Source organism: Suricata suricatta, chromosome 12 (assembly GCF_006229205.1).
Source record: "Suricata suricatta isolate VVHF042 chromosome 12, meerkat_22Aug2017_6uvM2_HiC, whole genome shotgun sequence".
Lineage (NCBI taxonomy): Eukaryota > Metazoa > Chordata > Mammalia > Carnivora > Herpestidae > Suricata > Suricata suricatta.
In genome coordinates, this window is record NC_043711.1 from 19,632,284 (window position 1) to 19,654,825 (window position 22,542).

General features: G+C 47.3%; 1 protein-coding gene and 1 long non-coding RNA gene across 2 annotated transcripts in view; one reads left to right on the top strand and one right to left on the bottom strand.

Annotated features, from left to right (window-relative positions):
• The window catches only part of DOCK3 (dedicator of cytokinesis 3), a 351,466-nt gene that overhangs the window by 315,316 nt on the left and 13,608 nt on the right, over positions 1 to 22,542 (top strand). The window contains exons 34-46 of the mRNA XM_029916016.1: positions 793 to 853; positions 1,348 to 1,441; positions 3,730 to 3,878; positions 10,378 to 10,464; positions 11,840 to 11,944; positions 15,524 to 15,665; positions 16,661 to 16,827; positions 16,980 to 17,066; positions 17,534 to 17,713; positions 18,340 to 18,423; positions 18,541 to 18,657; positions 20,600 to 20,721; positions 21,974 to 22,112. Of these exons, the coding sequence (XP_029771876.1) occupies positions 793 to 853; positions 1,348 to 1,441; positions 3,730 to 3,878; positions 10,378 to 10,464; positions 11,840 to 11,944; positions 15,524 to 15,665; positions 16,661 to 16,827; positions 16,980 to 17,066; positions 17,534 to 17,713; positions 18,340 to 18,423; positions 18,541 to 18,657; positions 20,600 to 20,721; positions 21,974 to 22,112 (1,534 nt within the window). The remainder of the gene's footprint in view (positions 1 to 792; positions 854 to 1,347; positions 1,442 to 3,729; positions 3,879 to 10,377; positions 10,465 to 11,839; positions 11,945 to 15,523; positions 15,666 to 16,660; positions 16,828 to 16,979; positions 17,067 to 17,533; positions 17,714 to 18,339; positions 18,424 to 18,540; positions 18,658 to 20,599; positions 20,722 to 21,973; positions 22,113 to 22,542) is intronic.
• LOC115273121 lies at positions 14,202 to 15,367 on the bottom strand. The gene is made up of 2 exons (XR_003900698.1): positions 15,308 to 15,367; positions 14,202 to 14,820 (listed from the first exon to the last, which is right to left on the bottom strand). It is a non-coding gene; the product is annotated as an uncharacterized LOC115273121 (long non-coding RNA).

Below are 22,542 nucleotides of genomic sequence, written 5' to 3' on the forward strand. Positions count from 1 at the left end.
AGATTCACCGTTCTGGTTCTCCTCCTTTGTCTCCTTGTGCCAAGCCTCTGCTCCTTTCAGAGGAGCTTGGTTTTGACCAGTCCCCTTCTCTCCCTAGGGAAGAATCCATTCTCAGTGTTCCCATTGTTCTGTGTCTCACAGGCCAGCCTTGACTCCTCCTACACCCAACCCAGCTCTGCTCAGCATGAATGCAACTCAGCCCTGGCTGAAGCTACCCCTAAATCAGAAAGAAACTTTAAACCTGCTGCTTTTCATTAGTACACAGGAAGTAGACCATAGGGCAAAAAGCCAGTGAGGTGGTTAACATGGCGCTGATGCCATGGTTGCTGTAGCCACAGGGTCCTGAAACTAGATCCCTGGAGTGGAGCATCTTGGCTTCTATTGAACGCTTGCCTACAAAATGAAACTTTCCCTGTAAGAAAAGCCCTGTGCCTATCCTTCTGGGACTTGAGGATTTGACACTTATCTTTACTGTTACACTCTTCTGTGCTGAGGATATTAGTACTACCCTAATGTACTATCTGGGCTCTACACTCTGCCACCAAAACGAGAGGTTCAGTTGAACAGAGATCTTTGAACCCCTAGGAGTAGGTCCAAATCTCAGAGGGAGCTCACTGTATAGCCCCCACCTGTGGAAGCATTTTCTGTTGCAGAACATCCTAATTTAGGATTTAGTTATATTAATACCTCTGTGACACTGCAGTTCTATGCATTGTTCCATAGGTACCACTTCATGCCATGCAACACTCATCTGTTCTCTCTCTTGACATTCCTCTGTGCTCTCTCTTCCAGGGACTGCATGAAAGGAGAGGAAACAGAGAATAAGAAGATTGGCTGTACTGTTAATCTGATGGTGAGAAGACATGGGCCCTTCCTCCTATCTGTCCAGTGGAATGGCTTCTGTCCTGTACTGTGACAGGCTTGGCCCTTCTACTGTGGCTCCACGCCCAAGGGCTTGAGTCAGGATATCAGCTCTGTCCCTGATATCTCAGAGACCTGCACTTCATCAGTCACATTTCCACTTGAGAAAGAAATGTTCTCTTTGGACAGAACTCTGCCCTGGCCTCTTAGCAAGGTCCAGTCAACCCTAACATACCCTAATTCCCAGTCTGCCTTGGCATTCTTCCTCTATCTCAATATTTGGACTCCTGAAGATATGCCACGGGTTCCACCGCACCTGGGGAACAGGTGTACCTTCTAGCTGATCTTTTTCTTGCTGATGCTGTCTGTGTCCCCTCCTGTTTCATACACCCAGGGCTTTGACCAGTTGCCTGAGTTCAGGAGGTATGGCTTCCACCTGTGGAAGCCTCTCTCGTCTTTATGTGTATTTCCTTTTCTCTCTCACAGAATTTTTACAAATCTGAGATTAACAAAGAAGAGATGTATATCCGCTACATCCATAAACTTTGTGACATGCATTTGCAGGCTGAAAACTACACAGGTAAGTGAAAGGGGGACAACCATGTCTCCCTGTGAGGACAGGCTGGATGGGTATACACAGCGAGCAGAGAAAGCCTCTGAGCTGGTGCCTGCCATATCTTAACAGAGTGTTGGAGCCCATGTTGGCCCTCACCTCATTCTTTCCCTCAACTCCTTTGTCACATATGGTGGAGAGAAAGAAAGCAGAAATTCCACTTGTGCCTTCATACCATGTCCTCTGCTGTCTAAGGCTGTTCTGCTCTCTCCTTGCCTCCTGTCCACCTGCTCCAAGGCCTCAAGGGTAACCTCCAAATTTTAATGTGCTAGGTTCAGAGCATCCTGACCTCACTGTTCCTTTCCAAGAACAGAGCCTTATTGACTCTGACAACCTTCACAGCCAGAGCTACATGAGGCAATAACACAGAAATATCTGCCTAACCCTGAGACTTCCAGAACTTCCTGGCCAAACCGCCTTGCAATCTAGGCTCTTCCCCTGCAACTGCACAGTATCCCCACTTTGATTTTCCAATGGAAAGTATTAAGAGAGTTCATCTGGCTTTTTGACAGGCCACAAAGGGCCCTTTTCTACAATTTAATCCATCACTAAGGCCCTTTCTAATAGAATAAGTTTAAAAGCACTTCAGCCTGCCTGACACACTGTTTACTGAGTACTCCTCTGGGTCAAGAGGGTTTGTGCATGCATGTATCTCCTGCCTAATCATCCTGTGTCATAGCTCCCCCAAAATAGCCACCTTCTCTGTGGTGACTAGCCACTACATCCTAGCTCTTGAGCTTGATGTAGTGGACTTGAATTTGTGTAACAAACCATGAAATTCAAGCTATTCTTGTCCACAAACATTACTAGAATTAGATGGATTTGTAGAAACACAGAATCCTCCTTCTTTATTTCTAGATGTAAGGTAATGTTTGGCATAGATGCCATCCTTTCTGACCACACAGGTTAGCAAGAATTAAATCTGAAATGACTGGACCAAATCTGCCATTCTCTACTTCCACCCATGATTGCAGCAAGCCTCTGAGAAGACAGTGAAGCAATAGACTTTGATAAATTCCATATAATATAGAGGCATTACTAAATTTCTAGAGGACTGGGCCATAACTGAGAGGTGGAGACAGGGATTTGGACAGGGAGAGGGTGTACACCAGATGGCCTCAAGAATAGCATCTGAAAAGGATATGGTCAGGAAAGAAAATTTCACCTGGTTTCCTAAGTTCCAAAAGGAGGCCTTGAGTGCCTCAGGAGCTTGTTCCCAGAATCCCGTCTGGATCCAGTGAGGAGGCATGTGCATCCCTGGGCAGGGAAGTCCAATGGCCAGAGCACAAGCAGAGAGGCAAGGATGAGGAAGAGCCTGGGAAGTGGCTGCAGGGAGATGTGTTTGGCTAAAACTGGAAGTGGGTCATGAAATAGTTAGAAATGAGATTCTTCACAGTTATTTGTAGCGGATTTTAGTGGAACCTTGAAGGCCAGGCAGAAGCTAGAGCTAATTACCTTGCCAGTGGGAGATACCCACTAAAAATGACGAAATATAACAGGAAAGAGCAGGCTGCATAATGAGGACCCTGAGCAGTATCTGTAATTCAGTGTGACTCATGCCTTAGAATTAAGGGAGCCACAGTATTTAGTTGCTTTTGTTCTATATAACCCCCTTGAACAGTTCCACATGTAGGGTAAAGTGTCGCTGGGCCTCTGCCCTGAGTCCAGCATCAACTTTAAGCTCCTCCAGGAATGGAGCTTCTGGCTACAGGCTCATCACACAGTCCACCATTTACACTTCTGTCTGGTCCTTGTAGAAATAGTAGAAATGAAGGCCATCCTGAGGTTAGAAAATGTTGCTGTAGGCGCTGGGGCTGGCTTAGGGAGGGCTGAGAGAAGACTTGATCAGTGCCCTCCTGCAAGAGCCAGTTCTGAGAAGGTTGGAAAGGAAGCTCTAATCAGTTGACTAAAAAGGAACCCAAGAACTCTCTCTGACAAGTCAGTGTCTCCCAAAGCAAGGTAGTCTATGCACATACTCTCAGGTAGCTGGGCCATACTTCATCCGGAGCCCAGCATTCATAATCAGGCTATGGGAGGAAGCTGTCTACCAGCATCTTTGATTTCTTAATGCTATGGGCAAAGGTTATTGGCTGGCTGGTCAGCCCCTCTATGTCACCTTTGGTATCCAGTTTCCCTGACGTGGGCTGCACATGCCCTGTCCTAGCATAGTGCTTGGCCTCGTCCCCTGGCACCAGGCTCTTCCTGGACCCCTGAGGAGAAGCCCCTGGATCTCCATATCGCCTCTCCCCCCACAGAGGCTGCATTCACTCTGCTCCTCTACTGTGAGCTGCTGCAGTGGGAGGAACGGCCGCTTCGGGAATTCCTCCACTACCCATCCCAGACAGAGTGGCAGCGGAAAGAGGGACTGTGCCGCAAGATCATCCACTACTTCAACAAAGGCAAGGTAGGTGTCTTTAGACAAGCCGTTCGGCTCTTCGGGTTCTGCTATAATGCATGGCGTCTAGACACCGCAGGAATGGCAGCTACAGAGGGTGGTGTGGGGGCAGCGAGTGGTTGGATGTCCATATATGTCCATTAGCTTTAGAGGCAGCATGAGGGGAAAAAAATATGTAATAGTTTAACTCTGTGGTTTGGAAACCAATTCCAGATTGAGGGTATGAGACAGCCCCACAGAGCACCCCTGCACATCTATAAATGCTGATGCTTCTATAGCAGTGGCTTCTGGGCCCAATTTAATATTTATTAGATTTACTTAGAGGATTAACGTTGCTTTCCTAATCTGCCATAGAACATATGAGCTATAAAGACGAATGGATTTTAACCTTAGTCAAAGGACGCCTGTCCTGCATCTTACTGGTCCACGTACTTACCTTGGATTTCCCTTCATCACAGCACAGACTGGACTTTTCTCATTGGGATTCTTCCCCATCAGGCTTGAATCTGTGGGATTGGCAGACAGTGTCCGCACTGGCTTAGGCCTCCTTGGACTTCCCAGCCATCCTGCTCCTATCTCTCAGAGGGCTCCTTGTGGGGCCCTCTGACCACCTACAGTTGGTTGTGGCCCATGCACTGAAAACGCTGGGGCTGTGTGACTTGTTGATGCTGTTTGCTCATTATTCAGCTTTGATCATTGGTTTAAAACCTGAATTTGGGGCACCTGGGTGGCTCAGTTGGCTAAAGCATCCTACTTCAGCTCAGGACATGATTTCATAGTTCATGGGTTCAAGCCCCGCATTGGGCTCTGTGCTGACAGCTAGGAGCCTCGAACCTGCTTCAGATTCTGTGTTTCCGTCTCTCTCTGCCCCTCCCATGCTCATGCTCATGCTTTCGCGCACACGCGCTCTCTCTCTCTCTCTCTCTCTCTCTCTCTCTCTCTCTCTCTTTCTGTCTCTCTCTCTCTGACTCTCAAAACTGAATAAACATTAAACAAAAATTTTTTAAAAGCTGAATTTGGGGCACCTGGGTGGCTCAGTCGGTTGAGCATCCAGCTTCACCTCAGGTCATGATCTCACAGTTCGTGGGTTCAAGCCCCACATCAGGCTCTGTGCTGACAGCTAGCTCAGAGCCTGGAGCCTGCCTCAGATTCTGTATTTCCCTCTCTCTCTGGCCATCCTTTGCTCACATTGTCTCTCTCTCTGTCTCTCAAAAATGAATAAAACATTTAAAAAATTTTAATAAATTTTTTTAAAAAGCTGAATTTAAGGGGCACCTGGGTGGCTCAGTTGGTTAAGCATCCAACTTCAGCTCAGGTCATGATCTCACAGTTAGTGAGTTTGAGCCCCACATTGGGCTCTGTGCTGACAGCTCAGAGCCTGGAGCCTGCTTCAGATTCCGTGTCTCCTTCTCTCTCTTCCCCTTGCCCTCTCATATTTCTCTCTCTCTCTCTCTCTCTCTCTCTCTCTCTCTCTCTCTCTCTCTCTCTCTCTCTCTCTTTCTCCTTCTCTCTCTCTCATAAATAAAATTTTTTTTTAACTTTTAAAGCCTGAATTTGGATCACTCAGGGAACTGTCGTGGCTGAACCTCTGACTTGAATGGAAATTGGGTTTTTTTAATGGATTTGTTCATCATAAAAAAAGGAAGATTTAAACATTTATGGCTTTTGCCCATAAATAATAAAACATTCATCAGTTTTATATAACATAAAAGACATCTTTGTCAAAAGCATTTACCCATGCAGGAACCTTTCCAGAATCTCAGGAGCTCTTGCATAATCTAGCCAGGAAAGGGGGCCCGTGCTCAGTACTCGGGCAGCCACATGTGACTGATCCACAGTGTCATCCCAAAGCCTTCTCTCCTTGCTGGTCCAGGGTTGGACTTAGAGCCCCACCCAAAAAGCTGTGCATTTCTGGCACCCAGCCCACCTGGAGCTGTCATCTACCCACATGCCCAGCAAGCCCTGCCAGCTCGGAAGGAGTATTATGATCATGGTGTGAGTGTGCATAGTGTTTTTAGTGTATTAGTTCTCTTTTCTTTCCATGGGCACAGAGTACACATGGAGAGTTATCCTATTCTTTTTTTTTTAATAGTTTATTACCAAGTTGGTTTCCATGTAACACCCAGTGCTCTTCCCCATAAGTGCCTCTCTCCATGACCATTGCCCCCCTTCCACTTTCCCCCTCCCTCTTCAGCCCTCAGTTTGTTCTCAGTATTCAAGAGTCTCTCATGGTTTGCTTCACTCCCTCTCCCCAATTCCTCCCCCGACTTTCCACTTCCCATGGTCCCCCATTAGGTTTCTCCTGTTAGACCTATGAGTGCAAAAATATGGTATCTGTCCTTCTCTGCCTGACTTACTTCACTTAGCATGACTCCCTCAACGTCCATCCACTTTGCTACAAATGGCCAGATTTCATTCTTTCTCATTGCCATGTAGTATTCCATTGTATATATATACCTGTTCTGACAGAGTCTACCAGTGGGACATGGGAGCATTAGTGGTTCCCCTCTTCACTAAACACTACAGTAGTGTTTAGAGAAGCAGGTTTAAAGCTTACTGTGGATTAGAGCATGAAATGCAAAACCTGCCTGAGTATCATAGATGAACAGAATTGGGGGAAGGACTGGAAGGCTCCATAGGCCACTTGCTTGAGGATTTCCCACTCCTTCTAGTAACGCTGTTTTTTCTGTGAATTGCTAGGGGAGCAGGTTCTGTGCTGAGTGCTAAGTCCTTTCATAAGCTCATCCTCAAAGAGATCTTTATCCTATTCATTCTCTTGAAGGTCCAACTTCTGTATTTCTATTCCTCAGTCCCTCATAGAACTAGTGGATAGCGCTAATCAGTGCTTTAAAGCACTCAAGTTTTTTTATTATTTTTTTTATTGGCCCCAGAAAAGCAAAACCTGGTTGCTGCAGAGAAAGTGTTCCTGTAAGGGTCTTGGTGCCTCAAGAAAAGCTACCCTGACAGCAGGAGGAAGGCAAAAAAAGGAGACCCTAGGGAGGGTCCAGTATAGGGATTATAGCTCTCAGCATTCCCAGTACATACTACCTCACAAGCCAGGCCTTTTACTTTTCTTCCACACTCTCAGCCCCTCTGTTATATGTCTTACAGAGATAACCCTACTTCCTTTGGTCCCACATTTATTTCCTGAGCACCCAGAAGGATTGAGTCAGAAGTTCAACTCTTGGTCATACTCTACCCCTGGGACATTCTCTCCAGTGGTGAGAGCCTGGAGCCTGCCCCAAGGTGGACTAGGCCCCAGTCCACAGAGGGTCAGCACTCCCAGGCCAGATAAGAAGAAAGGAACATTTCAAAGGGTTTGGCAGAGTAGGAGCTGAAAGAAGGAAGGAGAGCCACAAAGATGAGAGTTGGTCCTCCATCGCAGGGCAGAGGGAGCAGACAGGAAGGGAAGCTAGGCAGAGGGCTCTGACCTCTGCTTATCTGGCATACAGACCATTAAGACTGGAGCAGCCTTCTCTGTGGGGCTGGGCTTGGGCTTTCGTCACTGAGGGTTGTTATTGCCCACACTCCTCTGAAGGAAAGATGAATCTGTTGCTTCTAATATGCTGTGTGTAAACAGAAGTACAAAGATTACCAGTCTGAGTCTCAGGCCTTTGCCTCCTTTTCACTTTGATTAGAATGAGTGCTAAGTCAGTGTAACTTTTGTGTCATCCCTGTCAGAGGGGCTGCAAGGATGTGTAAAAGCACGCATCTTCCAGAGCTGGTAGAAATAATTGGATTTCAGACATTGGTAAGGAGTTTTAGAGTTGGCTTTGCCTCCTGCCTTCTGGCAGGAATCCAAGAGAAAAAAAAATGTAACGGGGATGCATTGTACCTGGAACACATTCCTCACCTGTGTTCAGAGGCAGCTCTCAAAGCACCCAGACACACCAGGGTTCCAGCACAAACCCTTAAAGCTGACAAAATGGCTTAAAACTCTTGGTCCTGGCTCACTTTAAATATAATTGGGGGTGGGTGAAAGGAGGGCTTGGAGCAGGAGGGCAAATTACACAAATTACACAGAGATGCCAGCAAAGCAGATGAACATTGATCCCAGTAAGGGAGACCTGCTTTACTGGGAGCTACTGTCAGCAGGCTGAGTGCCGTTAGCCCCACAGGGGACCCTTATCACCTAAATGAACAGTTCCCCATGAGGCACTCTTGGCAAGCTGGCCACAGTCTGTGCACAGCTCAGCCGCTTAGCTGGTCCCCATGGAGCTACCTGCCAGGCAGAGTCTGTTGAGGGTGCTTGGCTAAAACCTGCCCAAGTAGCACTTGGAGCCAGAAGCGGGGCTGGCATGTGCTCCTCGAAAGATGCAATATGGGGGTATAAGAGGTTTTCTAGCTTGCTGAGGCAGAGGCATTATATTGGCTCAGGGAGCCAGGGTCTACTTGAAAATTCCCTTTGGTTTGTTTTAATATTTTTAATTGGTCCTGCAGTTTCAATCCATATGGCATTAATTCTTTCAAAGGATAGAAATAATCTGCTCTTTTTGAGAAACACAGTCCCAAATGACATGTGTTGTCCTTCTCCTTGATGCTTTTTCAAATAGTATTTTTTAAAAATATAGCTTTTATTATTTAAACATTCATGTTGAAATATGACTAGGTGAAATTATATAATGTCTGAGATTTGCTTCCAAAAACTCTGGGGGCAGTAAGTGGTTGGTGTATGAATGATTCAAGACTGGCAATGAGTTGCCAAGGACAACTGGTCATTGTTGAGGCTGGGTGATGAGTACCTAGGGGTTCATTCTCTCTTTTTCTATATGCTTAAAATATTCTATTAAAATTTTTTAATTAGCATGTAGAAGTTGGGGAGAAGAGCCTGGCTGAAATATCAAGTAAACCAATGATTCCCAATCTAACAAAAGAAAGCGTTGTATTAAAAAGCAGGGAAAATGGGCAGTACTGGCCCTTAGTGAAGGCCCCTAAGCCCTTCGCAGGCACCTGTTATATGGGCCTGTCACTGTAACAGGGGCCACACCACAGAGACAGCCTGGGATCTCACTAGGCAAGGATTATCTGAAGCCTTCTTCTAGATTTGAATATTTCTATAAAGGAAATTGTCAGGCCTACTACTAAGTCCTTAAGTAGCCACTTTCTACTTGGTTTCTGTTCTTGTTTCTGAGCTTCAGTGATCTTAATTCAAAAGTCATTATTTCTGGCACATCCTGGGTGGCTCAGTCAGTTAAGCATATGACTTTAGCTCAGGTCATGATCTCATGATTTGTGGGTTCAGGCCCCACATCAAGATCTCTGTAGACAGCTCAGAGCCTGGATCCTGCTTCAGATTCTGTGTCTCCCTCTCTGTTTCTCCCTTGCTCACACTTTGTCTCTCTCTTTCTCAATAATAAACATTTTTTAAAAATTTAAGTCATTGTTTCTGCCCAGGTGTCCATTGATAGATGAACGGATAAAGAAGAGATGGTATATATACACAATGGAATATTACTCAGCCACAAAAAAGTGAAATCTTGCCATTTGCAACAACATGGATGGAGCTAGAGAGTATTATGCTAAGCAAAATAAGTCAGAGAAAGACAAATACCAAATAATCTCACTCATATGTGGAATTTAAAAGACAAAACAAATGAGTAAAGGGAAAAAGACAGACAAACCAAGAAACAAACGCTTAACTATAGAGAATAAACTGATGATACCAGAGCGGAGGTGAGGAGTGGGGTGAAATAGGTGATCGGGATTAAGGAGTGCACTTGCTGTGATGAGAACTGGGTGTTATATGGAAGTGTTGAATCATTATATTGTACACCAGAATCTAATATTACATTGTATGTTAACTGGGATTTAAATAAAAGCAAGTCGTTGCTTCCTTAATTAACTCATTAAATAAATCTTTATTATCTATTCATGTCTGGCACTGGTCTAGGCTCTGAGGATAAAGTAAATAAACAGGGTCCCTGCCCTCATGTAGGTTATCATCTATTGAGATCAATACAACAAAAAAGTAAATACTTTTTAATGCCAGAGGGGCGCCTGGGTGGCTCAGTCGGTTAAGCGTCCGGCTTCAGCTCAGGTCAGATCTCATGGTTCATGGGTTCGAGCCCTGCGTCAGGCTCTGTGCTGACAGCTAGCTCAGAGCCTGGAGCCTGTTTCAGATTCTGTGTCTCCCTCTTTCTCTGACCCTCCCCTGCTCGCACTGTCTCTCTCTGTCTCTCAAAAATAAATTTTAAAAGTATTTAAAAAAAAAAAAAAAGACAATGCCAGAGTAATGAAACAGAGAATGGCTGGGAAATTTCCTGTCCTTGATGAGGTGGTCAGGGAATGGCCTTTTGGAGGGAGAAACGTTTGAGGAGGAGCCTAAAACCTTGAGCTAGAAAGCCACCACACTGTGTGTTGTGCTCCACAAACTCGTCCTAAGTGGATGTTCTTTGTGACATATGAGTTGCAGGGGGCCTTTGGTTGTGCCCTCTAATGTGTTCAATGTGAGCTTGGGCCATTCTGAGAATGTCTGAGGTGCTGATGCCTTGTTTTATTTCCCACACAGAGCTGGGAGTTTGGAATCCCACTGTGCAGGGAGCTGGCATGTCAATACGAGAGCCTCTATGATTACCAGAGCCTCAGCTGGATTCGGGTGAGCTTTGCGTCTTCCCCCAACCCAACCCTGACTGGAGGTACGAGCACTTTCCTGGCATCCATTTCTGAGTGAGCATTCACTGCAGGTCTAGCCCTAACTCTAGTGCTGTGGACAGTACAGGAGAAGAATAAGCCAAGGTTTCTACTCTCAAGATACTTGTGGTCTGGCTGGGGAACAAAAACACACATCTTACAAATGGCTACATGATCCAAACCCCAAGAGCCACTGGTGCTCAGGGAAGGGAGAAGCAGCATATACAGGATAAGAAGCGGGGTTCAAGGAGGAGATGGTAGCTCACCTTCATGAAGAAGCTTTTCCTAAAATGACTTTGCTCAGGGTTGCTTCATATGAAAACTTTATAAAGATCTTTCCCTGCTTTGGCTGATAGTCACTTTCAAGCACCTTGTTCTTGCTCCTTTCTTCGATGCAAAATGTTCAAAAATTAAGTGAAATGTCCCATGGACTTTGAAGGTCTCCACCAGATTTTTCTGGCTGCTGGTGCTGGATCTGAGTCATACCAACCACAGACTTCAGCAGCAAAGAGAAGCCAGCAGTGTCAACTTACCATCCTCCTGCACCCTCTGCAGCATGGGCAGCTCAGCCATGTTCCCTGATCCAGAGGGGTATTTGGGTCTTTGTAATAGATGTGGTTCTCTAGAAGTAGCTTTTTGACTGGTGTTTGAAGGCCACTGCTCCTGGCTTGGTTGAGTGCATTAGAACTATCTTCCCAGTCAAAATTCTGTGAGTTTTTCTGAATGTGAAGCCAGGTCAGCCAATACGAAGAAACTTACTGATGTAGGTAATGCCAGACATCATGGATATTAGTTCAACTTTTAAAGTTTAAAATCTCCTAAATTGGAACCAGTACCAGTGATTCTGGCAACTGAGACTTTCTCACTGTGATTATTAGCATCTTTAGATGCTAGATGGTAGATGACCAAGAGCAATGCAGTTAGACTAATGGGAAATGGGGTTGAGAATAGCTGTTGGCCACCAATTAACTACCATGAGCTGGAAGTCATTTGGTGTAGTGAGTATCAGTCAAAACCAGAAATCCTGGGCAAAAAAGTTCATGTTAAACCTGTGCCCCTGAAAGTTCAGGAAGCCTGGATCTGTATGAGGTTGGGTCCACTCACTGGGTATGACATTCTGAGCACTGGGCTGCTGTCTCCACCCACCATCAGAGGATGATGGAGAGGGAGGACTTCCTCTTCCATTATACAGCAACCTGGGGAGAGGCTGATCATGGCTAGGGGCTCACTTCTCACACAGTCTTTCCAAAACACAGTGTCTACTTGGGCCTTGGAGAACTTGCTTTGGACACCACCAGCAGTCAGGCCAACTTAAAGGAATCTGCCTTTCTTATTTACAGAAAATGGAGGCCAGCTACTATGACAACATCATGGAGCAGCAACGCCTGGAGCCTGAGTTCTTTCGAGTTGGCTTCTATGGCAGGAAGTTCCCTTTCTTCCTTCGGGTGAGTCCATTCAGGTAGCACAAGAACTTATGTTTTACACAATAATTCGTTTATAACCTGTTTTTTAAATCTGTTCCCCTATTCTACTGAATACTACTTTTTGAAGGACTAACTAGTCAACAAAAAGCTTTTGGCTTTATTTGACTGGACTGACTCCCAACTTTAGACTTTGTTTTATTTTGCTGTACTGTTTTGTAGCTACCTGGAATATATGAGGGTGACTTTCTTACCAAGTCAACCAAATTCCTGCAGGAAATGACCAGGGTCTGAGAATGTCCCATAGGTATGTCTAGAAGCCTTCCAATTTATAGTTCCAGTGCCTGGAATCCTCCATTGTGACTATTCTTAGCCAGATAGCACACCAGTACAACCCTGACCTCAGCAGTAGGCTGGCCTCTTGGGTTTTGTCATTTAAGATGACAGCTGTACACCAGGCTGCACTGTGTGCTGTGCAGCCAGGATCAAGAACCTGTTGATTTGAGAGAAGCTTGTGAGCTGTCAAATGGGATCTGGCTGTTGAAAGCCTTTTATTAGCAGCCAGTTCTTTGGCCCAGGGTGGGGAAAGCCATTTCTCCCACCTGGAAGGCTGAGGTGGAATACCAACAGAGCAGAAAGAATGACTGAGCATAGACACGCTGACACCAGTTGAACAGTTGTTATTCTCTTCTTTTTCCACAAAAGTCAGAGGCTCCAGGAAAAGTCAGCCTGGGCTTGTAGGCTGCAGCCCATAGGAATTCATCGTTCCCAGGGGACCTAAATGAAGCTGTGCTGATGAAGGGGCCTTGGGCTGCAGTTGAGACCTAAGACTAGCTCTGACGGTCCCAGTTCTAATATCTTACTAAAGTTCCATGTTTACAAGTCTCAACCAGCAGCTAGGAAAGTTCATAGAATCCCTTTAATATATTTGGGATCCTGTCTTATTGGAAAAATTGCTTTCACCAGTGAGCATGATGGTATCACATCACAGGACAGTTGGGCTTAGTAGCTCCTTTAAAAAAAAAAAAAAAGGCCAGTCTGCTAGCAAGAGTCCAGGCTAACCACATTTTAGATGGTAAGGCAGGTCAACTTGCATATTTCTTAGGCAGTAATCATTCTAGGCTAAAAAGAAAATTGACTTCTGCAGGAACTAGAGTACTGGCAGGGCTAGCAAGCACACTCTGCCTAATTATGTGGCTCCAATTCCAGGCCACAGGAGTATTTCTAGCAGCAGAGTGTGAATGAGAAGAGGGTCTCCTCAGGAGGACCAGACTTGTTCACTCTCTAGGGACAATCCACTTCAAGCATATCAGAAGTGGCATATTTGCGGCCCCCACCAGCAGAGATTATACAAAAGCAATGGAAGGAGAGGTCAGCAGAAGAGAAAGAAGGAATTACACAAGAATCAGAAATCAAAAGCATCTCTAGAAAGTCCTTAGACAAACTAATGATTCTGGCCTTGTAACTCCTTTCTCATTTTGTCTTTGCAAAGTACGCTTTGTTTAGTCCCACAATTTGTTTATCATAAACTAGATTGTACTCTAAAACATCATTATTTTGGATATTACAAAATCAGTCCCTTGGTATCCTCATTTCTGTCCCTGCCAAACAGGAGTTCTCCTTCATGGTTCACCCTGGCTTCCACCCTACATGCTTATGTCACAAGGTATATCAGTGTCTCAGGGCATTCAGAGCTTTCTGACAAGTGGGACCTGGCATAGAACCTGCATCTGAGCCATCTAAATAATGCTTGCAGGTGACAATCTCAATGTTCAAATGTGGTTTCAGCAGTGCCAGTAATAGAAGAAGAATAACAATGGGTGTTAGGAAGTCCATCCCCATCTCCACACAAGGGGCATTCCCTAGGAGCTGTGTTTTCTGTATGCAGATCTGCCTGGCCTAACCACATGCTGCCTTCCCTTCCCTCCACTGCTCAGTTCATTTCTGGCAAATGTAATAAGTCCCAGTAGCGGTAGCTGTTTGCCTGGTAGATGGCAAGGACAAAATACAAAGCATCGGCAGCCAGATCTGTCTCATATGAGGATGCTGGGGCTTTCACACAAGCAATTTTGAAACCGACAACAAGCCTCAAGGTCAATGCTATGTACCTTCCTCCTGCTGGGCCTTCTCCAGAAGGCTAAGCTATACTTTCCTTGAACACATAGGCCATCTATTACTTTATCCCTGTCAGCTTGGTTTCCCTGGACCATCTGCCTCTCTTGCTTCGCAAATGTGATTATCTACTAATCTGCACAGAGACGGGAAGATATACAGCCCTCCCTTCTTGAGGGAATTTTTGTTTCTCTTTATTTGACCCAGGAACAGATACTGGTGAGGGTTGTACATTTCTGAGTTGATATGAAAAGACCAATTATTTACAGTTATCTTCTTTGTCAGTTTTGCTTATCAAGCAAGGGACTTAGAAATGTCTCTTGTCCTTTCACTATTGGTCTGTTCCACTGGAGAGGACAGCCTCCTCCTTCTGACCTTGACTTCCCTTCTGGTATTGTTTTTCCATTCCGATCCATCCAGACATGTGGTTCAGCCTTAGCCGAGCTCTCCTATAATAAGAAGGGAAGTGAAAAGAGAGCAGAAAGTCTATTCCAAAAAGAGTGAGGTCCTCCAGGGCCTGGCCTGTAATCATCCCTGTACCAGTACGTGTATGGATGGCCCTGTGGAACTTCTCTCTCTTCCTCTGAAGACATGCCAGGAGGGGCTGCCAATGCCTGATGCCACTTTATCAAAGCGGATCTAGTGAGGTAGCTGGGCAGGCAGACACATGTCACCAAAGAGCTGGAGAAGTGTCCCATTCACTCGTGACCAGCTGTGAGGCAGGCAGACCAGGGTTGACGGGGCCCTGTCATGACTGCAGCCCACCAGGAGAAAAACTGAGACATAACCTGAACCAAATATGACATAACAAGGTTTAAGAAATGTGTAGTTAGAATGATGTCTATTTGTTCTGCTGACACAATTGCAAAGGAATTTACTGCCCATGGATTAAATAATTCCTGAATACCTACTGGACACTGAGTAATGTTTGGACTGTTTGTCCCCGCTAACAAAAGTGGCCCTTCAAAAGCATGCACTTGGTCACCCCCCTGTTAAGACTTATGTGACGGCACCCTTGGCGATCACTCCTTGCAGGCATCTTCCTCACCCTCCCACCCGCTCTCCACACACAACCTTTTCCTGTGCAGGCTGTTGCTGCCCTGGTTGTCACTTGCCCACATAGAGTACCCCTTCCCGGCTCCTCCCTCAGAGCTTCCCCAGGTGGGCCTTTCAGGACTCTTCTCAGGCACGGCTTTTTCTAAAATCGCACCCTTCACTTCTCACCCCTTCCTGGGTAAGGTGCCCTCCCTCCTCAAAGCCTCCTGCAACTAGTACCCTGGCTCCCGGCTGCCACCTCACAGTGCAAGTCTCCCTTTTCCTGTTCCTCTCCCTTCTGGATCATCATTTCCCTTGGGACAGAGACTGAGTGCTGTGCCCCATGCCTGTCACAGGGGCTCCTAGGACATGCTTGTGACATAAGTAGCTATTGACACCCAGGTGGAGGTGGGGGCTGTGGGCAAGGCACAGAGCATGTTCTCTTGTTTGTGGCAGAACAAAGAATACGTGTGTCGGGGCCATGACTACGAGAGGCTGGAGGCCTTCCAGCAGAGGATGCTCAGCGAGTTCCCACAGGCGGTCGCCATGCAGCACCCCAACCACCCCGATGATGCCATCCTGCAGTGTGATGCCCAGTGTATCTTTCAATGCTTGGCGGGGGAAGGCGGGATGGGGTCCTGGGAGGTGAGGCCCACCCAGTCAGCTGCCCCTCTGCCATGTTGTTGGCCTTACAGGCTAGGTTACCCACAAGTCCTGAACAGAATATGTCCTCATCACTGAACCCACACTTAGCAGGGCCTTCATGCAGCCTCATACAGAAACAGCATGCCATGCCCTTAGCTGTGGGTGCCTGAGGCAGGGCTTCTGGGGGGAACTTTATCCCTCAGGCTGAGCTGCTATCATCACCTTAGTCACTACTGCCTAGGCAACCAGGAGCAGTCACTGTACAGGGTAATTCGGGGTCCCACCAGAACTCTTGCCACAAGGATAACCACCATTTCTATCCCCTGCTCCACTCCTGTGTGCATCTCTTAGTATCCCTGGTCTTTGTCAGGAGGACTGAGGTACAGCCCTGGGTGGGGGGTGTGGAGGGTGTGGGGAAAGAGATGGCAAGTGCCTGTGGTTTTAATGGTACTTGGAAGTGTGGAGGCAAATAATGGCCTGCCTCTCATCCCCCTCACACAGCTTCCTTGGAGACCTCATGACAGTCACCATGACTGTACAAGCTTGTTCCAGGGAAGGAGAGCAGGTGAACTCCCATATTATCTCTCCACAAAGACCCCAAAAAGTATTCTTATTAAAAGATTGTGCTGCAGTAAATACAGTTCACCTGCAGTGGGCAAGCTCAGGCCTTTGCAATTTTCTTGCTCCTGCGAGGTGGCCACCTGCGTTCTTCTGACCCCTTTCCCTTCTTCCTTGGCTGAGTGCTAGAGCAGGAATTGGGTGCAGATAGGGAAGTTTGGTCTAACTGTGCCTGGGTCTGTGCAACGGTCCTGCTCCTTGAGATGCAACTGCTGCTGCCAGTAGGGAACAGGGGCTGTGGGGCTCTTTTCTCCTTTGGGTGATGCCAGGAGTCAGTACTCAGATACATCTCTCCGGCAAGTCTGGGTTTCCCCTTCACTTCCTGCCCAGACTTGCAGATCTATGCGGTGACGCCCATTCCAGATTATGTGGATGTCCTGCAGATGGATAGGGTCCCAGATCGCGTCAAGAGCTTCTACCGTGTCAACAATGTGAGGAAGTTCCGGTACGACAGACCTTTTCACAAAGGCCCCAAGGACAAGGAGAATGAATTCAAGGTGAACAACAGTGGGAAAGCAGGGGCAGTACTTATAGTAAGGTCAAGGGCAAGCCCCACTTTCTCAAGATCTTGTCTCTGTCTCATCCCTCAAGCAGGCAGGTGTGGCAGAAATTGCTTAATGGCCTGTCCCTGTCTGTGCTGTCGTTATAGAGCCTGTGGATCGAGCGCACCACGCTGACCCTCACCCACAGCTTGCCTGGCATCTCTCGGTGGTTCGAAGTGGAGAGGAGGGAACTGGTGAGACACATATCAGATGGGGCTGATCTTCACAGCTGCTTTCTCAGCCCTGGCTTTGGGGACCTTTCTTTAATGACCAAAGACAGAAAGAGATCTTCAGCCACCTGCCTGGCCTAGGCTGCCACAGGCCAATCCTCTGTCAGGGGCTTTATTTGCCTTCTCCCTTTTAATCCCCACAACACCAGGAGAGCAGATATTTTTAATCTCCCAACTTACAAATGTGGAAACTCCTCTGAGGTTCAGGAAGTCAGAGCTCTCTAACTTCAAAACCAGTGTTCTTCACTCTTTACTATACTTCTAAGTGCCTAAAAATTAGAAGAGAACATTCAAAAGGGGTCAGGGAGTCTTAAGACCACAGGAACAAGAGTGATAATCAGTGTCACTGGCCTTAGATCCCTATTCTCAAGATCATTATGAAGAAGGGGTTGTCATCATGCCTGGGACAACACTGTGCCCTATGCCCTCAGGTGGAGGTGAGCCCTCTGGAAAATGCCATCCAGGTGGTTGAGAACAAGAACCAGGAACTGCGCGCCCTGATCAGCCAGTATCAACACAGACAGGCACATGGCAACATAAACCTGCTCAGTATGTGCCTGAATGGTGTCATCGATGCTGCTGTCAATGGAGGCATTGCAAGATACCAAGAGGTGAGCTGGGCCCTGGACCAAACCCACAACAGGCAGCCTTGCTGGGAAGTTGGTTCTCAGGCTCCTCTCCTTGAAACTCCATACTTCTAGGGCAGCCTTCCCAGCTAGCCCTCCCCTAGCTGTGCCTTAGCCGACCAAGGATGGTCCAGGCATGAGGCTCACTACCACTCCTTGTTTCTGTGGCATGGCTCTCCCATGGGACCATCTCTTTTAGTCTCTGAACTCTGACAGATAGATGAGTATGGAAAGATGTTAAGTGGCCTCCAAGAGGAGCCCTTCACAAGAAGCAAGTTGTGGGTGACTAAGAGACCGGGCCCTACCCTGGCCACCAGCCCTGCTTTCCCTACCCAGGCCATCCAGGATCTATGAAGGACTGGGACCAGTACCCAGGCTTAGATTATTTACCACCTTCAGACCTTCTTAGATGCAAAAAACAAAAAAAAAACAAAAAAAAAAAAACATACCTCTGATTGCAGGAGGTCCAAGCAGGCCAGGCTGGAGATGGTGTGTGTACCTGTCAGGAGGCAGAACTGCTTTTCAAGTGGCCACTTAACACTCACACTTCCTGGGTCCCCTCTAAGGGGTAGTCCTGGAAAGTCTTCCTGACTTAGCCTTTCATTTCTCAGGCCTTCTTTGACAAAGATTATATCACCAAGCACCCAGGAGATGCAGAGAAGATCACCCAGCTCAAGGAGCTCATGCAGGAACAGGTATGTCTTGCAAGGCTTAGAAGCCAGTGGCCAGGAGGGAAAGGCTATGCACCCAGGATGGCTGTAGTTGTCAAGGGCCACTGGCTTGCAGAGTGGCCTTATCTGTCCCCCTAATAGGTCCATGTCCTTGGAGTCGGGCTGGCAGTTCATGAGAAGTTTGTGCACCCAGAGATGCGCCCTCTGCATAAGAAGCTGATTGATCAGTTCCAGATGATGCGGGCCAGCCTCTACCATGTAAGCTGATCCCTGCCATGTCCCTGCTACATAGAAGCAAAGGCCATTCCCTGCAGACTGTGCAATAATCCAAAGGAAAGGGTGGGGGGAATGTGAAGGAAAAGCTGCCCTCGCCACAGAGGGGCAAGAGGCCGAGGTGAGTGCTCTATCCAGGGGAAGGATGCCCAGGATCCCCTCATTCAGTCCCCTCCCTGAGGAGGAGTCAGATTCAAGGGCAAAGAATGTTTTTCAAGGTACTGTGCTGGTAAAGAGAGGTTTTCACATTAGGAAGAGAAGAGCTATAAATCATGTGATCCACATGTAGATATCTCTTTGGAGATGTTTTTCATACCAAGAACCTACATAGCTTGAGCCAGCTCTCTCTCCCCATCTCCCTCTTTACCCCCTTTCCTTTTCCATCTTCATACCCTCTTGCTCCAGAAGTTTGCCCCAACTCTGACCTGGCTCTTGGGCTTCCACGGCGGGGTTTGGCCCAAAGACTGAGGCACACAAGCAAAAGCAGAGCCTGTATTCCAAGACTAGTTTCCCCTCAGTGGTCTGGCAGGGGATGCTGGCTGGCAGAGAATACGGTCCAGGTGGACTTGAAACCCCTGTTTATATACCCTTACCCCATTTTCAACCATGGGGCTGACCCAAGTGTTTTCTAGAGAAATCTCTCTGCTAAGTAGTCTGCCTGCCAGATCTCAAGAGGTGTGAACGTTATTACCTGCAGCAAGGGAAATAGAGCTGTTCAGTGTTGTGCAAGGCCATCACAGACAAGAGGCTCCTCTTCAGGGATGATCACTGGCCCTAGAGAGACTGGACTACTCAGACTCAGTGGCCTGACCTGTTGGGGTTGACTTGCCTTGTTCTTGATGCTGGAGGTTCTGGTCATCTCAGGCCCCCAGTGCAGGTCTCAGCCATTCCTGCCCAGTTGTCGATAGCATGGATTCTAAAAAGAGAAAAAGAAGCTTGTCAGTAGTTTGAGAAGGAGGCATATTTTTCAGAGGAAAGTCTGTAGAGCCTGAAATTTCTCCTTTCTGTAATGATTTTCCCATGGTATTTCAGGGTGAAACATACAGAGAAAGTGAAATTCTTTTGTGTTTCCCCCTTAAATTTAAAATATCCATTTAGTGAAGAACTTGGCTAGTGTCACTGAATATAATGGGTATTCTATTACCTCTCATTCTTGGTTGGTCTCTGCTATATGCAAACTTCCCCCATCACCACAGGTGCCCCAAGCAGGCTAGAGCCTGACCACTAGGACAGGGGATGTTCTTGGCCATGCAAGGCTGTTGGGTCACTATAACAAAGATCACAAAATACTCACCAGCGTACAGCCAGATCTCCAGGACACACATGGAGATGTCCTCTCCAGTTTACCCTTCTTTTTCATTTTAGTGTGTTTTGGAAGAAGAGGGTGGAAAACCTGCTGCTTCTTCAGGCCAAGCTCAGAAATATCGCCAGTAGGACTTAGGGCCCACATCAGGATTCTATGTCCTTTCTCCCCATAGACTGTGTTACAGGCAACTAACCCAGGACACTGAGAGCTGGGCCTCAAATCCAATAAACTCAAACCCAGTCCTTAGGTACACTGACTGACAGCTGATAGTCAGCTCTTCTTATCCTACTTCTCAGCTCTTAGTCCACTTATTCTGTACCACGAATGCCTCTAAACAGACTCCTGTGAAGCAAGAGCAACTTCAGTCTATTCCAGATGTGTTCTCTTAGTGGCATCAACCCAAGGCCTCTTGGCCTCTGGTCTAGACTCCAGTGTGGTTAGGAGCGAATTTTAGTCATGAAGGGGCCATTGCCCAAAAGAAGTCAGCAATTCAGAGTATCTGATTCTTTTTCTTTTTACATTTTTTCTTTTACATTTTTACCACTAGCCAGCTCTTCTCTCTCAACCCGTAATTACTTACTCATTATTTATTCTGATGAAGGGGCATTCATTTCTCAACAGGAATTTCCGGGTTTGGACAAGCTAAGTCCTGCATGTTCAGGCACCAGCACCCCACGGGGAAATGTCCTAGCATCCCATAGTCCCATGAGCCCTGAGAGCATCAAGATGACTCACCGGCACAGGTATGGTCTTAGGAGTGGGGAGGGTCCTCTCGATGGAGGTAAGTTTGAATGTCAAAGGTCAGAGCAAGAAAGTCTGAAATAGTAGGTGTGTGTATTCACTCACATACCCTCTGACCCATGCACACAGCAAACACACAGCTCCTGACATAGGACCAGTGCTCACATCCAGTCATCCTGGGAGAGAGAGGAGTGAGTGTACATGATACTGTGAGAACATGGAGGAGAGGGCATTTGGGGTAAATCTTGAAGGACAAGTAGAAGTTTGTGAGGCAGAAACAGGATGGGGTTAGGAGGGTGATAGAACAAGATCCATGCAAAGAGACTGATGTATGCAGACATCCCAAGATGTGAGCAAGCCGGCCTGGTTAGCCCTACCAGCAGAGCCTTGTGCCTGGAGTGCAGCATTCCAGGGCATCGAAAGGGCTCAGTTCCAGCTCTGAATGGGTTGTGTTCATCAGGCCTTTGGACTTGATCCCAAGAGGAATGAGGATCACCAGTCGGTTTAAGGGAGAGAACAACATGGTGATGCACATCAAGGTGTGCCTACTCTGAACTCAGGAGTCCTGGTCTGTCTGGGCTCAACTGAAAATACTCCAAGCCTCCAGGGCAGGAAGGCCAGATCAGAGGAAGAGCCAGGGAGAGGAGCCCTTTCCTTGGGTTCGTTTTCCAGTGTAAGCAGTAAGTCAGCGCAGAGTGGGCCTCCATAAATAAGAAGGGATGAATGAAAGGGATGGCCTGCTGTTGATAGAGGAGAGTATTGATGAGCCTGTGATCACAGATGTGGAAGGAAGTCAACAGATAGTTCCCAGCCAGCTATTTTGATAGCTTCCTCATACCAGGAAGACACCCCTGGCCTAGGAGCAGATCCCAGCAGGGGGTGGCTGCTGGCTCAGATCAACATCGCATAGCAAGGGGACCTGGAATCCTTGACTGATTGAGCATATCACTTTCATCCCTCCTAACTGATGGTATCATCAGACAGAGTGGCCATAAACCATTTAACCCCAAATAGACACTTTGCCAGCCTACCATTGGTGCTGCCAGACCAGGAACCCCTGAGCAGCAGATTGGGGTTCAGGACTGCTCCAGGCCTCAGCTGGGTATAAATATTAGCTCTGAAACCCTCCAAACCAGTGTCATCCAAGACTAAGGGTCACTGTTTCACAAACCCCCTTACACTGTCTCCCTACCACCTAGCAAGTTTTCTCAGCTCCCTGCCTGATTCCTCCCTGTCTCCCACTCTTGTTCACAGCCCCATGAACTTGATGGGCACAGGCCGCCACTCGTCATCTTCTCTCTCCTCCCATGCATCTAGTGAAGCGGGAAACGTGGTGGTGCTGGGTGACAGCTCCATGGGCGAGGCTCCCGAGGACCTATACCACCATATGCAGGTACCAGAGCTGTCCAAGGAATGTGGGCCAGAGCATCATACCTGGAGGACTCGCCTCTCTGCTGGCTGATTTGGTCTGAGGGCTGGCACCCCTGCCTAGTTCTCTAGTTTCTGAAATCAGAATACCCAGAGCCAGTAAAACTGCCTTCCCCCCACAGCATCCCATGTCAATAAAGTTCCCAGGCATTATTTTCCAAGAAGGAAATCTAACTTCAGACCTGGTTGCTTTTAGATATCCCATGGGAAAGATCCTCTGCCAAAGTGCCCATCTTTCTGGCATTCTTGATGGCTAAGTCCTGCATCCTCTATGGGCACTGTCACTGGAGCCGACCCAACAGCCCTGCTCCACGGGTGGTGTGGGTGACCCATAGTGCCAGCCACCAGCCTGGCCTCAATCAGGACTCAGGGTACCTAATCAGACACTAGGTCTG